This window comes from Sander vitreus, chromosome 20 (assembly GCF_031162955.1).
Source record: "Sander vitreus isolate 19-12246 chromosome 20, sanVit1, whole genome shotgun sequence".
In the NCBI taxonomy this organism is placed as follows: Eukaryota; Metazoa; Chordata; class Actinopteri; order Perciformes; family Percidae; genus Sander; species Sander vitreus.
Window position 1 is genome coordinate 8,578,038 of NC_135874.1, and position 18,678 is coordinate 8,596,715.

An 18,678-nucleotide genomic window follows, 5' to 3' on the forward strand; every position below is an offset into this window, starting at 1 on the left:
TGCGTTTACTTCACACAAGAGCAGCCATTTCCCCCTGTTCCCCATGGGAACGTTATGGAGTGACGTAATTACGTGACAATCACAAAAAAAGTTTTCTGGAAGGACTATATAACCTGGTTATTCACTTAAAGCAACACTATGTAACGTTCCCCACTTCGGTCCCCCTACAGGTTGGAAGCGGAATTGTCCATTACATTACATTATTAAATTGCAAGTTTGCCAGATTGGGTAGCGGATCTCTAGTTCGAATGAACTGGACAATGTAAAGAAATGGACAATTCCACTTCCAACCTGTAGGGGGACCGAAGCGGGAAAAGTTACCTAGTGTTGCTTTAACCGGGGTAAGACCATACCCTGGTTACTGCTGTGCATGTAAACGCACTAACTAACCTTGTGATCCGTCTCCTCCTCAGAGGTCTTGCTCTCAAGCGGCTCCGCCTCACCGTAGATCAGCATCCCGTTGCGCCCGATCTTGACATGTTTCTTGTACGTGTAGTAAAACTCCACACACTGTGCCACTGACTTAGTGTTCACCTGTAAACCAAGATGCACACATTTTAATTTCTCTGTTTTTTTTTTTGTTTTTTTTTGTTTTTTGTTTTAAATGGCACTACATGTTATTGAGCACATACAATCATTTTTCCAGGTCATTTTAAAGCTGCTAAGTAGAAAAAAAACACCTGTGCTAGTGTGGAGTCAAACAGAGCAACCTCAGATGATGTGCAGCTTTTATATGTATTGTCTGTTTTTACTCTGTATATTTTACATTGTTTTCCGTGGTTTCTTTTTGTAGCCCTGACGAATAAATGTCCTTTTTTAGATAATACGATAAAATGAGATTTGTTTTGGAGAAGCTTTATTGCAGCTACTCGCTATTGCAAAGACAACTACGAAAGCCTAAAGCACATTCAAAAATCAAATTTTAAAAGTCAGTGGTAATTTGGCCACTGAACACTGAACATGATTTGGCCTCCTTCTTGATCACTGATCAACACAACAAATAGTTTTGCAGTCCAGTGGAAAAACAATCATTGACTGAGACATTGCAAAAGATTAAACTAGAAGGAAACATTGTTCCAGAATGACTGTATTTCCTTCTCCCCGTCCACCCAGTCTCAGGAAAAATTCAGTATTGTGCAAGCACAGTTTGTTTTGGGAAGGCTTATCAGCCCACATCTAATGTGTGGCCTACACTAAAACAAAGAGTTTCTATTTTCCCTTCCCATCTTGTGTTTGAAACCACAATTTACCTGTTTCTGTACCATGAAGAAGTCCTTCTTGTATGCAGTGATGCCTTTGTTGAACTGGCGTCTCTCCGCTGTGGTCCAGTTGTCTGATCCTGAGGGAGAGACATTTAAAAAGAGAGGGATGCAGCGGTTTAAAAACAATCAGCAAGTATCTGCTTCCAGACTATATTTAATCCCACCCCCCACCCTTACACACACACACACACACACACACACCTCGATAAACAATGGCTCTCCTGTCTTCTGTTTGGGATTAGCCACATGCTGTAAACCCCCTCCCTGCTCCTCTCCTTCCCTCATGCTGTTGACCCTGACAATCCTCCACACAGTCACACACTCCTCCCACCCACCACCACCCTGACACTCTCACTACTGCAGCTGCCATTGCTTTGAGGCAAGGCCTTAGAAAGTCCCTGATAGATGGTTAAAAGAAAAAGCGGGAGGAAAACACTCCAATTATTATGAACCAAAACATACACGTTCAGAATACATCTCATCTGAAATTAGGATTTTGAAACTAATGATGAGCATTTGTTTTGAGCATTTGAATGCCAGCTGGGTGGGGTTTATCAGATAAGGCAAAAATGGACGCCAGAAAATTGTTTGCCGCCAAAAAATGATGACAATTATATCAGAATCAATTAAGTCATCTTTCTGTAACTGGTAATGTACTTGTCACTGTTGATGATGTTTTGTTTTTTTTATCAACTGACCTATTGCTTTTTTCTCAATTAATCAATGAATTGTTTTGTCCAGAAAAAAAATGACAGTTGATATCTTCAAATAACTTGTTTTGTCCGCTCAACAGTCTAAAACCCAAATATGGTCAGTTTATAATCACATAAGAGAAAGAATAACAGAAAATCCTCACAACTGAGGAGCTGAAGAATGACAGAAACGATTCATCGATGACCCAAATAGATGACTCGCTGTCAAACAACTCGTGACCTCATTGTTTCATCTCTAAGTAAACAGCCATTTAATATTGCAGGAAAAAAAAAAATAAAGTTTATATAATAAACAATAAATGCAGAATAAATGCTATTTGTATATGACTTACCTGAGTAGTGGTAGTTCGCAATAGGATGAGACTTGGGGAAAATTGGATTCCTCAGCATCAGGAGGGACAGAGCAGCCTGAGAAACAAAAACATTTTAACAATGCTTGAAAGGGAACAAACATTAGCTGCACAGCGGCGTTTGTTATCAGCCTCTACAGAGCAGGTCGCTCCTGCCAAACCAGCTGACTCATGGCTCCTTTAGGCGCTCCAGTTGCGCTTTCTAAACCTATGAAAACACAAAAAAGCCAAACAATGAACCACAGCTTACAGGTAACCATGGAGCGAGAGAACCATCGTTCTCATTTTTCCTGCATGTATCAGGTACCTGAGTGCATCATATCATGATTATACTCTCTCTGGCATGGTCAAAATAAGAATCAACTTTATGCACTTTAAGAAGGAAAAAGTCTTGACTGTGCACGAATGTTGAAAGACGGCAGTTTGTTTTAGCCGGACTGCTGTAGAGAGTGGGTGCTTCAACATCTCCACCAGTACCCCAAATCACTACAGCTCTGCTGTTACTCTGCGAGGCAACTTGCACATCTTCAACAATGGAAATATTGATTTAGGATCACCGCCTCGGATCAAGACACTGTAAAAACAAAGTAATGTACATTGTAAAGATTTGTTTTCTCTGTGAACTTAAAAGGGCCTTTTCTTATTGATCACTGTCAAATAATTCATCTATTAGATAAACCATAACTTAGCGTTACGAAACAGGTCTTCTTTACAAAACACACACAAATACTGTATGGGTTACAAATGTGATTTAAAAATGTGACTTTGATACTCAGAAAGATTAGGTCCCTTAGTTATCTAAACATGTTTCTTTCTTTTCTTTTGTTTTACACAATCATGTTAAAAGCACTTCATAATTTTGTTCCAATATCGCTTTATATTGCTATTTGGATTCATATTGTTAAGCACTTTGTAACCTTTAGCTGCAACGATTAGTCAATTAATCAATAAGTTGATTAACAAAATATAAACAGGGTTTCTGCAGGTTTCACCATGTCAAATTTAAGACTTAAGAACTTTATGAATGAAATTTAAGACCTATATCACGACATAAAAGTACAATGGAATGCAGAGTCACAAAAGTACTTGCAAAGTGAATAAATGTATTCAAATTGAATAAAAGCAACACAGAGTAATATTAATCTATACATTAGAGCTAACTATATTTGGACGGGCGAAAGAAAGAACTACAACACCATAGAATAAAAAAAAATAAAAAAAACATTTCAATAAGCATTAGAGGTAACGTTACATGGACGTAGGGAAATTAAGACCCGTTTAAAATGATTTAAGACCTAGAACCCAATACTTCATCAAATTTAAGACTTTATAAAAAAGGCCCAAATTTAGATTTTTAAATGCTTTGTATTGTCTTAACATTACAATAAATTCAATATCTTTGGGTTGTTGGACTGTTGAGTCGGACAAAACAAGACATGTGAAGACATCTCTTTGGGCTCTAGGAAAATGTATTTTTCACCATTTGAAACACAAAATGTTTTCCCTTTATTACATAGTGACAGTGGATAGACAGGAAAGGGGGAGAGAGATAGGGGATGACACGCAGCAAAGGGCAGCAGGTTGGATTGGAACCTGCGCCACTGCAGGACTCAGCCTACATGGGGAGCACGAGCTTACTGGGTGAGCTAGAGGCCGCCCCGAAACACAAAATGTTTAATTGATTAATCCAGAAGAAAACTGGCAGATCGATTATGAAAATAACTGTTAGTCGCAGCCCTAATTATTAAAATCATAAGACACAAGCTGGTCCCATGTAGCAAGGCTAATCTGAGATGCTAAGCTTCCATTTTTCCTGTTTTTTTTATTATCCCAGCGTCCGTCTGCTTCTCTCAGATAATGATAAATATAATGTGACCAGGAAAGTGCCACTCGAGATGCCGCATAACGTTTAACAGTGACCGCTATTTGGCCTCATTACCACAAACAGCACGTTGTTCCTTTTTTATGTTAAATGTAATCAGTGGAACGGCAGATTTATTATTATAAAGTGCGTTTTATTTGAGCATGGCAATGTGCTTGAAATAGCGCTTTTATACTCGAGGTCAAGGCACTCTGCCCTGATGATGAGCCCTGATGTTATTAGTGGTCTGGCGGTGATGCAATAGGAACAGTATGAGACACAGGGTGCATCATTGCTGCAGTATAGGTGGAGCACCCATCTGACCAATCAGAGTTCTTGGTGACACAATGAGTGATTGCAAGCTCATAAAAATGTATGACTTTTTTCCAACCTTCCGCAAGCATATTTATGACTTAGATGTTTTGTCTGGTTGCCCAAGTTGCTTTCAAGTACAGCTAAGAAATATGTGCATGCAAACCTAATAGAATTACATTCATTAGTTAAGGGCAATATACTGTATAATGCTGGCCATTTTACCACCACATGGCTACAACACAGTACCACTTAACTAGGGCTGCAAATAACATCTATTTTCACCATCATCAATTAATCTGATGGTTATTTTTTCTGATTAAATCGAATAATCTTCAAATGTAAAAAAAATAGCAAGAAATACCCATCATAGTTTCCTAAAGCCTGGGGTGACATCTTCCAAGGTCTTGTTTTGTCTGACAATCAGCCAAAAACCCAAAGATATTCAGTTTATTATCACAGAAGACAAAGAAAAGCAGATTTGAGAAGCTGGAACTAGAGAATTCTTGGCATTTTTGGCTTAAAAAAAATGACAAACCCTTTAAGATTTTTTTTTTGGGGGGCATTTTTGGCCTTTATTTTTAACAGGACAGCTGAAGATGTGAAAGGGGAGAGATGGTGGAATGACATGCAGCAAAAGGGCTGCAGGTCGGAGTCGAACCCGGGCCTGCCGCGTCGAGGAGTAAACCTCTACATATGGGCACATTATGCATTATCAAGAAAGTCGCCGTTTAATTTTCCGTCTATCGATTAATCTTCTACTTATCTCTGCTCCACGCTGTGCATCACACCTCACTGACAGCATGTGCTGCTCTTTTTCTCTACATAGTGGCATCCCTCCACACCTCGGGCTATATAACCAAATTGTTTCACTATCTCAGTCATCTCGGGCCACCACACCACTTTCAGTACATAGCATAATGAAAGTCTACAGATCAGTCACTTCCGTTCAGAAATCATTGACAGCTAAGATAAAAAGGCATTCAATCACTACCGTTGCATGCACACAAGAAACAGGGTTAGTGGAAGATATCAGGTTAGGGCAGGAAGTCGGAGGACACACATACGTGCATTGCAACAACCGGATTACTTTAATGTTTGCATTCAGCTTGTCAGTAATCTGATTATGACTATGTTTTTAACTAAACCTGGCATACTTTCAGTGCATTAGGGAGATTTTAAGCTACACTTACCAGGACACGTTTCTGTCCTGGTTGGGCTTTGGATTTAATTATTTCGGATACAAGGACGCACAACCATGACTCCCGTATATAAAAACCCTGATAGAACAACGTTAAGGGTTTACAAGACCAAGAAATCAGGATTCACCTGCAGAATAAAGCTGTGTTACTCAGATTTTATTATTCCCTAACCCCAATTAAGGGAACTAGGCTTCTTGTTTATATGACGAAAAAGTCAGGTTAGTAATAACCCTGTTACTTAAGTGCATACAAACGATCTGCTGTAATCTGCTTCTGTGCACTAACAACGACTGGTCATAATAATAATAATAATAATAATAATAATAATAATAATAATAATGTGCATGAGGCTTTACAATTTCTTCCATTCATGACAGGAATGCTATTAAAATAATAATTGTTGGCATGATTTATAAATCATCTTTTAATGTTAAACATACATGTGGCACAGTGAATCCTTAGGATATACTATATCTTTGGATGGCTACCTTAGCGACTGTCTTACCTATATCTTCAGTGGGCATTTATATTTGCAAATAATATGTTGAATTCATGTTAAGACATTTTAATTTTTGAAAAAAACTTTTCAAAAATTAACAATAATTTGGAGGCCACCCCCTGCAGTGACTCTGAGGACCCCCTGTTGAAGATCTCTGCTCTAGAACCTTAAATATGAATGACTATATAAAACATATTTGCTTGTTATATATTATGCATTTCACCAATTTTTATTATTTTTTTTAATCTGTTTTATCAGTACTGATAAAGTATAATTTGATCGACAGCGCCCAAACAACGCACGTTGCTAAATCCTGATTGGTACACAGAAGTATGTGACGTCACCTTTTTTCTCCCACTGAGCCCTTCTCACTTCTAACCAGTGAGAAGAGCACAGAGGAAAACGCAGATACAGCGATTTCTCTCATAACAAACAATCCCAAATACTGTGTTCAAGATACAAGTATTCCCATTACTCTGAGAAAATAAGAGTTTTCAGGGCCTTTAAGTCATTTTTCAAATGTCAAAGTCAGTCTTTAAGGGTAAAACAGCTTGGTGTGCTCACGTGAGTTAGAACCTGACTTGTGTCTGTAAAGTGCTGAACACAGCTGTCGGTCATGTTTCTATTCTATTCAATAATGGAAGTCCGTGACTTGTGAATTGTTCTTTTGTGCTCACCATTATGTCCCCTTTGCACTCGTACAGACAATGGTGGGCTAACTCCTGGTTGGTGCCTCCTCCACACAAAGCACTGGAGCAGGCCAGGTGCATGAGGTCTTCCACTGAAAGACATAGAAAAAAAAAAAAGTTAAGTTAGTTATTATTTTGCATACAGTGGTGACGATATATTTCTTCTTGTGAGTGAGAGAAGGAAAATCTGAAAAACCCTGTAATTAGAAGATAATTGATTAAAATGTGAAACGTCTGTTGTTGTCTTTAATTATGCAGGGTCAGCGGTGCTCCAAGTCCAAAACAAATCTCCCCACAGTGACAATTAAGTCTGTTTTACCATATTAAACTGCATCATATACCCAGAAAACTGCCTGCAGCTTCTCACTGAAAATGCAAGTGTACAAATGTAATACAGCCAACATTAAAAAGCAATTTGCTGCTTGAGACATATTAAGGTTGCCACAGCTTTAGGGTGACTAATTGAACACACTCTCTTTAAAAAGGTGATAACAGAAAGTTCTTTCTATATTTCACAAACAAGGAAATGACTCAATACAAACTCATTTGTTTTAAGAAAAAAAGAAAGAAAAAGTCAGTCTGTTCCTGATTATTTTTATACAAAAAGATCATAATAAGTTCTGGGAACAGGAGGTCACTTTCACAATGAATAAATCAGTTTCAGGTGATGTGACAACTGTGAAATACTACTGTCTTTTACCTTTCTGCTGGAAGTCAGGTTTTTCCTCCAGTTCATTCAGTGGAGCCCAGACCAGCTCAGCTCGATGATGATCCAGCTCGACAGCTGTCCGCTGCCTTAGCTCTGGCACCTCGGCCTGGTACCGCGACCCAATATTTATCCGTCTGGGAACAAGACATCGGTGTGAGCGACAAGGCCTTGAACTTGATCCATTCAAAATTCATCAAGCGCCTTTGTTGTTATATATACATTTCAGTCAAGACATCATATATCAGTAACTCAGAGTAAAGCTTGTTTTATTTCTGAGATCACATATGGATTTCTTGGCTTTTCTTTCTGCCGTGATCTTTAAATAGTCACAGGAAGACTGTTGAGGCACTGTGGCTCTGAGAACTGCAATCCTTGCACTGTTTTGAATTCCAGCCTGTTATACAGCTTCTCCTTTGTTCTCTCAGCATAGGGAATAAAATGCAAATTTCTTTCGAAATTTGTATTTGAAACAGAGTGCACTTCTTGAATTCACTGAATTGAAAGTAAATGGATCTTCATCCTTGTGTGGGACAAAGGTTATGTTCAAGTAGGAAAACAGACTCAAAATCCCAAAATTGCATGTATCTCTATGGGCTTACATGTAAACTGAAACCAGATATATCAGTGCTATAGCTGTGAAAATCATGCCGCTTTATATTAACAGACAATCCTGTTCCAGCATGCCCCCTCCCACCCCGGCATTTCCAGTAGGCCTGCAGTATTTCCAGTTGAGCGTGTGCGTGTGTATTCTGGCAGTCTCCCCCAGGGAAGGTGGGCTGCTAAAAGTTGAACTGCGATGGCTCTAGTGTGTTTGGGAGTGCAACAGGCCCAGCTGAAAGCATTATTTATGGGAAGCCTCACTGCCTCGTCCCTGACTAACTGCTCAGCAGCTGGCACCGGTCGGGGAAACAGCTCAATGCATCTTATAAACTGCAACTGTTGATGCAACTACAAAAAAAAAAAAAAAATACAAAACATAACCCCTGACCGATGGTATGGAGTATGTTCTACTAAAAGGTCTTGTTTGGTTCAAGTTGTTTACATGCACCGTTGATACCCTGCAAGTTTAAAGTTATAATCCATTTTTCATGAAATCAAACCCAATTTCTGATACTATTTATGATCAGTATGTTTATGTATTTTATTTTGTATCCATATGTATTTACATTCAGCAATCTCCTCTTAATGTAATTATTATTGTCAAAGCGACAACCAATGCAAGTATGAGAGATTCACAGGAGACCACGCAGCATGTAATGCAGCGTAATTGTATCTCACTGATAACAGCATCGCTGTTTACTCTTTACACAGTGTCACTGCTCATGCAAACAGAACGTCCTTCTGCCGCTGCTTCACATTAAAAGTATTCAACATGTGAAACACAGGGTGGCTTTTACTGTGAAGCAGCCACTCAGCAGTGTAACAGGTATCAGATTGAAGTTATTACTGACTTCTTTATTAAAACAATGTGGGTCTGTATGGTTGCACTGCAAACACTAACAGATACACCAGTTGCACATCTGTATTTCTGACAAAGCAGCTGCTCAACCTGCATTTGTTGTTATATTGAATGGCAGTAACCAAAGTACTGTACTGTACTGTTAAACTCCAGAACATATAACCAAAACAACATTCTCTGTGCATACGTTAAGAGCACAGGCCTCTGATGTACTTACTGCCACTACTTTTCAAAAGGTTTAAAGGCTTTCATTTGACAGTTACTATGGAGCTGTTATGACAGGATGCACTTTTATTGAGAGAGACATTAGACTGCAAAGTCAGATGAGAAGGCAATCGCTACCGCTAAGGCTAGCTGTGGATGACAGGGCAAAAGATTCCAGTGGTAACAGTGGCGGAGAGCAGCGCCGCCTTAAAGGATAGGTTTAGCATTTCAAGAAGAAGAAGTATTTCTCTTTCAAGACATTTCATGATGCAGCCCAGTGTTGAGGTTTGAATAATTGACTGCAGAGCTACTATTCCAGCTTTGGTAATATGACACACAAACCCCAAAAACTGTTCCACAATGGAAGATATGAATTGGGGATGTTGAGGGGGAAATAATACTCACGGCTCTATGCTGACTGGAGTGGCCTCGCCCATCGCAGACAGAACTGGTGGCGTGATGTCGCAGCTGTCTAAAAGAGCAGCAAAACAAAAATCCACTCAGTGATATTATCAAAGGTTAGTTTTTTGCTGAGTTTTGGGATATATTTTGATATACAGTACAAGGGTTAGGGTTAGAGCAAAGATAGCAAGACTATCTAATGCACAAATCAATCAGGCTTAACGCTAATATTTATACAGCAACTATCACATAACTATGCAACTAACATACATATAGTCTGATATCAGATTGTTTATGGGAAATCATTGCCAGATGCTTATTACACGTGTCCAGAGATTCATGTTTGAATTCCTACAGTTTAGATGTCCTGTGGATAATACAGGGAGTTTTTTTTTTACTTACTGGAGCGTAACAGGCTGCGTGTTGCTGACTTGGGTGTTGCAGGGGGTGGCAGGCCCTGGCCGCTGGCTGCAGCAGACGACAGGAAAGTGGAGAAGTAAAGGCCAGAGCCCTCACGGACAGGGCTAAGGATTGGCGGAGGCGTGTAGGGCGGAATGGAGAGGGGGTTTTCGGTGAGGCGAACTGGGGAACGTAGGTGGCTCTGGTAGGGTGTGATGCTGGAGTAGACCGGAGGGGCGATGAATAAACCAGGTTTAGGCGGCGGGATGAAAAGAGGCTCAGGCCGGGGACGCCGTTTAGACTTTTTGCCGTCATCATCTTTCTCCCCTTCAGTTCTTCCATTCTGGTGAGGAGAAATTATTTTAAAAGGTAGATTTATCACAGTGCATTGTGAAACACGCAAGAACACATACACAACTCACAATGATAGATATGCACGCACGCTCATTTAGTTAGCGTTTTGCGCATTCATCCTGAGAAATCCTAAAGAGAAAGGGCAATGCTGCGTTCAATTTCCGACTCGGAAAATTGTCAGAGCTGGGAAAGACGTCACACCCGAGTTGACCGCGTTGCAGCACAAGTCAGAATTAACCATTATTTCACAGTGGGGTTTGCTCTAGCCAGGTTAGCAATTGTTAGCAATACCAGTTGATAACAACGCATTACGCTGTATTTTGTTTCAAACAAACACCATAGCAACATCCCCAGATAGAAGTTGGACAGTACTGTGTGTACAACTAATTTAATGAGACACATATACGACAGATGTGCTAATAAACAGTATATCACTACAGCTTTCACTACTGTTGATGCAGAGCAGACATTTTCCGAGTCGGATATCCGACTTCAGGGGGAATTCTAGTTGAAATTTCTGAGTGTCAATTTGTAAATTCCGACTTCCATGTTCAAATGGAACGCACCACAAGGCACCCCAACCCTCGACTGTATGGTACATAATGTACAGTATGGCAGTGCTAAACCCTGATAATCTGCCTGATCTGGGACGCGGCAATCAGTTCACTAAATCCCCCCCAAATAAAACAGGGAAAGGGAGCAAATTGTGGAGGACTGGAATGGGGGCAGGGGAGACATGGAGCATGATGGGGGGAAGGGAGCGTTGTGTTGACATAAATGCAAGGACTTAATAGCCGGAGTTTAGACAGACTGAAAACAGACGAAGAAAGACAGTGGATAACCAACCTACTACTTCACCGCCACCAACATCAATTCTGACAGATAACAAATAATGTATGTAAACAAAAAAATAAAAAAATGTAGCCGTTAAAAATGGCATTAAAGTACACCAACTCCAAAAAAGTAAAGAAAACAAAAAGCATCAAGATATAAGTATGTACCTGCTCTGAGCTCTCCGACAACGAGTTCCTGAGTGAGCGTCTCCGGGTGACGATGACCGAGGGCTTGTGGTCGGCGCAGACGAGGTCGTGGGGGTTTAAAGGCCTGGGGGGCCAGTTGGAGGACAGGGCTGCTTCATCTCTGTCCGGAGAGTAGGGTTCCTGCCTTCGCACTGGAACAGACACAGGGATGACGAGCGGGAGGAGGCTGTCGTCTCGAGGCCGCTTGGCGTTCAGACCCCCTGTTTCAGAGGGACTCCACGGCCTGTGGGGCTCCTGAGAAAGACAGCGAATGAGGAAAAAAGTTTACAATGCTACTTATTAATTGATTTCTCCTTAATATAAAATATCAAAGAGGATATGCAAATGCATTAACTGCAAAAGTTCTATACAGTAAACGCAGCTGAAACCACAAGTTTCAATTGATCAATTAAGTCGTTGCACAGAACATTTATCGGCAGCAATTTTGATTTGAAAATTCACCTAGTTCGATCTTCTTAAATGTAAATATGTGCGGCCTTCTATTATTCAAAACTGAATACCTTGGGGTTTTGGACTATTGGTCAGACAAAACAACGACTCATCAAGCTGGGCTGCTGTGACAGATAAAAAAAGACTGATTTGAAGCAAAAAATCAAAGACAAAAAGGAAGTTTCCTCCTGGTGTTGCTTGCAATACTTGACATTGCAGCTTCTTAAAAGCTCATCACATTAAGTATTTCAGGTGACACATTTTCAAAACACACCAACTTGTGTAGTGGATACAGAGCACTACGCGACAGGTGCAAAGAATAACCACTTAGGTAAGTAATTGTAGCTTAGCACCAGCACAATGAATAGATATTAAACAGTAAATGGGGTTTCCCTGAAACCTTGTTCCTTACCTCGCACAAAAACAAATCGGAAGAGACACTCATGTCAATACTCAAATGGAGTGTAAAAGATGGGTGAATACAGCATTGAACAAGCCTGAGATGTATTTCTAAAAGGGACAGAATCCAAACACAAACAATGAACTGCTGTTAAGAATAAACATTTCAAAAAAAGGATTTTGGAATTTAAAATATGACCTTGGGTGTTTCAGCAAAAGCCTTAGTTACCAAACAAGAATGTTGTACGTCTGCACCTTGATACAGTACTGTTAGGTGCAGCACTTAAGTGACAGACTTTAGATACATGCCAAAGGAACTATCCCTAAAAGCATTCTCCAAATTTTTTCTATGAGAAGCCATAATGAGTGGGCATGGGCAGCTTGTGTGCAACTTTAAAGCCATCTAAACCACCACATCATTGAAGACAGATGCATTCTGTCACTGCACACGGCTTCTTCATGGGCAGGGAGGCATGCAGCAGTGTGGCTATGCTGGATCTGTGCTCATTATTGCGGGTGGAAAACTCCAGCCCCTACGCCACAGCGGTGGAGAGATATTCTGCTGAGCACTGCAGGCAGGGCAACCCTGCACCCCTCCCTGTACAGAGGGGGGGAGGGCAGTCGAGGCCAGGCTGGAGTTTCTCTCCTTTGATGGGATGGGGGGGGTGTGCAGGCATGTAACCAAACACACTCTCTGTATGATCAGCTACCCGTGAGGCGAATCCAGGGCACAGCCATGTTGAACTGCAGACCTACTGACGCAGTGCTGTTTGGCAACAGAACTTGTTGCACAACCAAGATATTCAGCACATAAACATAGATAAGTGTATGACTTCATTGATTCATCTAGTGAGAGCCGAAAAGCACATATTTGTGAAGTATATATTTACCTTGTGACAAAATTCACAATGCAAGTTCTTGTTTTAGCTACAGATTTTCCTCACAAGGCAGAGCTGAGCAGCCCAGTTCTGTGGTGTAAACTTTGTTGGGCGTTGATTAAATTCAGCATCTCTTCCAGCAACACGTTAATCACAAACAACACAAGTTTTGGCACAGTTTTCCTGGCAGTTGCATTAGGCAGTTTGTTCCAGTTCCCGCTCTTGTTCAGGGAGCTAAAATCCCACTGCAATTATACCCTGGGATAACACTAGAAAAAATGATTTTTAGCTCTCGCCGAGATATTCACAATTAAGGCTTACAGCCTTAGATATTAAACTGATATGTGATCCTAGGGATTTAGAACATGCAGTCCAACACCAGCTAAGAAACAGAAAGAACAAGGAAAACAGAAAGACAGAAAAGACAAGAAACTAGAATTACTGCCTCGCGGTTATATGCCTCTGCAAACATGTCAAGTTGCAGTTTACATCCATGTCCATCCAGGCTCATATGATGTTTGTGGTGAAGGCTTTGACAGGAGTTAAATAAAAAAGGGAATAAGTGAATCTTTTTATGACATGGAAGTTATCACTCTATTGACATAGTGAATCCAGATTTGTGATTTGACTTTTTGCTGTTCTTGTTCTGTCAACAAAAACAGAGTCAAATTCCTAGTATGTGTTCACATGCTTGACCAATAAAGCTGATTCCGATAAAACAGAAGGTTATAGCCATGAAAGTAACGCTTCAAATAAGGATGTTGCTGCAAAGAAGCTAAAAATACTAAAACATGGACGCTTCCCACACTTTTTTTTTTTAAACCCGGCAGCACAGATGATCGCTACAATCACCACTTTCAAGGTGGACACCCAAGATAAGCTTCACCAAGTCGGTATCTGACCAAATGTGGAAATATGTCACAATCGCCCCTGTTCCTGTTCCTGATGTATGGTGTTGTGTAAAGGCCAGAAAAGTGTTTTACAGAACATTACGACGTCACAGTGAAGTTGACCTCTGACCTTTTGGATATAAAATGTCATCACTCCAGTGTTTTTCCCTATGAGACATTTGTGTAAAATGTTGTCATAATTAGCATATGAATAATTGAGTTATAACCAAAAATGTGTTGTGTGAGGTCACAGTGACGCACGGCGACCTTTGAACATCAAAATCCAATCAGTTCATCCTTGAGTCCAAGTTGACGTTTGTGCAAAATTTGAATTAACTCCCTCAAGGCGTTTGAGATGTTGTGTTTACGAGAATGGGACGTACGTACGTACGGATGGACAACCCAAATACATAATGCTTTCTAAGGCTGCACGATATGAGGAAAATATGCGTTAACGTTGTTGAATATTGCGATAACGACATTACTTGCGATACATAAACAGTGTACTTAAAGTGTACTCAGTTCTGCCTTTCTGCTGCTTTCAGTATTCTGCTAAAATACAACAAATAGCTTGTTGAATTCAAAACAAATGTAAGGAAATCATTTCCAACGTTCTTTTATAGAACAAATTGAAGATTGAATTGAATATAAAAGGGCTTCACTAAATGAAGTAAAACATTTTCTACTGATATTTTCTTTCAACCAAGTGTGTCTTTCTTTCGCCTTAGTTAGCTGATATCGCGATGACGATAAAAAAAACAAACAAACATATATTCGGCCACGGCTGTCGCCAGCACGGAGGCAAAGTAAAAAGAAACCAAAACAAAGAAAGAGTCAAAGAATGGTCAATCATTTTGACAGTGTCAAAATTGAACTGAGCACTTACCTTTAACACTTGTGATGGTAGAGACTCCATTTCCGAGGCCTTCTGAGCAAGGGTCTCCAGGTTGACCTCCTGGGAGACCCTGCGTTTCCTCCGCGTGCTCTGGATGACGCCTGTTGGGGCTGCCTGGATGTCAAGGCCCCCGTTCTGGGAGCCCTGCGGCCCCGGGGAAGCCTGGTCCGAAGAGACAGAGAGGAAAGGGTTGTCGGACGGCGCCCCGCCTTCCTTTGAGAGCCGTCGTGATCTGCGGAGCTGCGTTTGGGATTGTGTCTGGGGTTGTGACTGGGACAGGGGCTCAGACTGGAGTGGGGGCAGCAGCGGATCTGAAGGCTGCTGGGGTTCTGGGGTGATGTCCTGGATAATTGGTTCCTGGATCTTTGGGGCAGCTGGAGCAGAGGACTCCTGGGAGTGTACCACCACAGGCTGGGGATGCGGGTGGGGGTGGGCATTTTGTGCACCGGGGTAATAGTCAAGCACATGAGGGTTTTGTTGTTGCAACTGCTGATGTTGCATTTGCTGCTGAATTTGAAGCTGCTGCTGCTGCTGTTGGATCTTTTGTTGTTGCTGCTCGTGCTGTACTTGTTGCTGAAGCTGTTGCTGTACATGCTGTTGATGCTGAATGATTTGTTGCTGCTGCATTTGTTGATGGTGCTGCTGCTGAATTTGCTGCTGGATTATGTGATGATGTTGTTGCTGGCGTTGGATTTGCTCTTGCTTCTGCTGCAACTGGTGTGGGGGTTTTGCTTGTGTTGAGTAGTTAGGTGGGTTAGGTAGGGTTGTCCTGTTGCCTTGAAAGGTCTGGTAGTATGCTGGCAGGTGCTGCTTGGGCTGACCAAAGGCCAATTGGAAGGGCTGCAAGACCGAGCTTCCTCCTGAATGGGATGTGCTGTGCTGTTGGGTGTTCAGCGCCCCAGGTTTCAAGGTCTCCTGAAAGGCCTGGGACTGCTGCTGCTGATCCCAATCCAGTCCCCGAGCCTTAACAGCATCGCTGTACACTTCAACTGCAGGGTTAGGCCCCAGAGGCTGCTTGTCTGCAGCTCTGGTGGGGGGCTGCTGATGTGGCTGTAAGCCAGAAGTCTCATGCATCGACTTCACAAATGCATTCTGGGTCCTTGAGTCTGGTACATTAACTCCTCCGATGTAACTGGCAAAGTTTTGTCCCCAGTTAGTCATGGTATTCCAGGAGGCAGCTCTGTGCTGCTGGGACAGAGATGGCTGCTGTTGACTGGGCTCCTGGTGGGCCCATTTCATAGGCACGGTCTGCTGATAATGACCCCTGCTCTGGTCACCCTTATCTGGGCTGAAGATGACAGAGTTGAGGTACATGTGAGGGGCCTCTGGATTGGAAGTCACAGTTCTTGCAGCCTCGCTCTGTCCGGGATCTGAGGCAGTGCCACCCGGGCCATAATAGGACCCCTCAGGGTGTTGAGAAGTCTCCTTCATTGCTAGGCTTTGATCGTTGAAAAACGTTATGCGTTTGCCTGTTCTCTTGGCGCTGGGTTTCTGCTGGGCTGGTACACTCATGACGGGCATGAAGAAGCCGAGCCCGGTGAATATTTTCAACCAAACCAGCTAGTAATGCTCCACTGGATCACTTGGATATATCAAATCCAAATATCAGTGAAATAAGGCTGTAAAACTACATTGACATCAGAGTTGGCAGTAATAAGGTCAACCAGGATAATCTTCTCTTCCCCTCTGAAGTTCTTCGTGACCCACTCAGAGGGCACCGGCCTGGGGTGAGCAGATCTGAAGAAGTCTGTGTGTTTTTCTCATTCATGGACAACACCCTGTATAGAGAAAATGAGAGGTCATGCACTGAGCCACAGGCTAAAGGGGTCCCAACAGGGGGCGTCTCATTATCACCCCAGCCTCAACCATGTAAAAACCCTTCTGTTTGCTTTTTCAACAATAGACCTCTACTGAAAGGTATTGGGTGTGAGAGTAGAGGAAGGGAGGGGAAAGCCTAAACTGTGTCATTATGCGCTAAGCTCACATGACAGGGATAAGTTCCTGCATGCAGGCTAACACGTATAACTGACCTGCATAATATTATTGGAAGGGAGTTGGTAGAGATAGCTTAATAAATGGTTCCTGGAAATGTCATTACAAGATATTACTGCACCATGTTTGATGATGGGCCCTGAAATCAGCAATGGATGACATACAAACACTGAAAAAATGAAAAGCATTGAAGTCTCCAACTTAACAAAGAAAACCCCCTCATGGCTCAATCAACTGAACTTCAACAGGAGCTCTCTTTCCCGCCAAACTACAGGACAGACAGCAGGTTGAACATGATATCAACATCTTTGTACAACTGTGACTCATCTGGGGTGAAAAAAGGGAACCTGTGCCCTTTGAACCGCGGCTGCAGACTCAAAAAAGAAGGTCAACTGAAAGTGAGCAAGCGTGAGTCATAGGGATACGATTTCTGTGAAGGAAAAAGTCAAAATGGCCTTGCAGGGTTTCATAGCTTGCTTCTTGACAATTGCCATGGTAACCCGTGGTGATTATCAAAAATATTATCTGATGGCAAGGTTTTGGAGCAGATTTTTGACACGGTGCAGTCTGCCAAATTTGCACACAGATCCCGACTGTGTCTGTTAAAATTTCAATCCTTGCTCCATCTGTATGAGATAGAAATCTTGCCACTCTTGTGCAGCAGTCAAATGCATAAACAGACAACCATTAAGGCGTTTTCTCTTTAACCTGCAGCACTCATGTTTAAAATTGTCATGCTGATTATGTAAATTAATACTAGAATCTCTACAACACGGACATGTCCGAGCAACCGAGGAAGTGACTGATAAAAGTCACCCTTTACTCTGGTGGCCTAGTAAAACACACACTTCTTAAAATAGACAGCTGCAGCTGTTCAGATCCTGCACTGGCTCAGGGGCACCACTGACTGAGGAAACTGAATGACCATGCTATGTTGCTAACAAACAGTGTGTGGGTGCACCAGCAATGCCATGTGATGTTACACATGCCTAAAGCCATGCTGTCAAATCCTATGAAACATCCTCTATGAAAAAGGTGCACACACACACACACACACACACACACACACACACAAGAAATATCACAATTTATTTGCAGAATGAGCAAAAACACAAGTGGTGCTCACTGAGCGACCATGCTGTGTGAGCAGTCTCTGTGCATCAAAACAGACTCCATCCGAGGTAAAGGATCATCGTGACGCATCACAAGTGCAACCTTACACAAGCCTGGGGTTTAGCCAATAAACAAAGTAACAGGTCAAATTGGCTAAAGATACATGTCAAGCGAAATTAGCCGCCCTAATCCATCGCTGTTTCCTAATTTAAATCAGCCCGTGTTGCACTGCTCGCACATCAGCGGGCATGTTAGGCCTGCAGCGTGCAAGAGACGACAAATAAAGAAAATATGAGAAGAAAGACATGCCGAGTCCTTCCACAACAGGACTCTTCCTGCTGCCCCCCGTCCCTCCACATCACTTTCTGTGGCCAGCCAGCTCAGCGCTATTTACGAGAAACCCTTTGTTGCACAAAACGGATTATCCAGTCACTAATGCCATGTCCCATTGCAACAAACCGAGCCAACAATGCAGCCTGCGTGATAAAAGTGTGATGGCATAGCAAACTAACAAATACCGTGGGTGGATTCAACTTGTCAAAAAGGTGGTTAATACGTCACATGTCTCTTTCTGTGCAGTCAATCCGCCTTGATCGAGACATTAAAAACATCCTACAGACGCTCGGT

General features: G+C 41.9%; 1 protein-coding gene across 4 annotated transcripts in view; it reads right to left on the bottom strand.

Moving 5' to 3' along the window:
* The window catches only part of mideasb (mitotic deacetylase associated SANT domain protein b), a 30,015-nt gene that overhangs the window by 7,392 nt on the left and 3,945 nt on the right, over positions 1–18,678 (bottom strand). For all 4 annotated transcript variants that reach the window (XM_078277002.1, XM_078276999.1, XM_078277001.1 and 1 more), the window contains exons 2-10: positions 14,938–16,724; positions 11,417–11,689; positions 10,065–10,404; positions 9,666–9,732; positions 7,589–7,731; positions 6,877–6,980; positions 2,308–2,383; positions 1,251–1,339; positions 391–534 (exon numbers count right to left, since the gene is read on the bottom strand). In XM_078277002.1, the coding sequence (XP_078133128.1) occupies positions 391–534; positions 1,251–1,339; positions 2,308–2,383; positions 6,877–6,980; positions 7,589–7,731; positions 9,666–9,732; positions 10,065–10,404; positions 11,417–11,689; positions 14,938–16,467 (2,766 nt within the window). In that variant the 5' untranslated portion in view covers positions 16,468–16,724. The remainder of the gene's footprint in view (positions 1–390; positions 535–1,250; positions 1,340–2,307; positions 2,384–6,876; positions 6,981–7,588; positions 7,732–9,665; positions 9,733–10,064; positions 10,405–11,416; positions 11,690–14,937; positions 16,725–18,678) is intronic.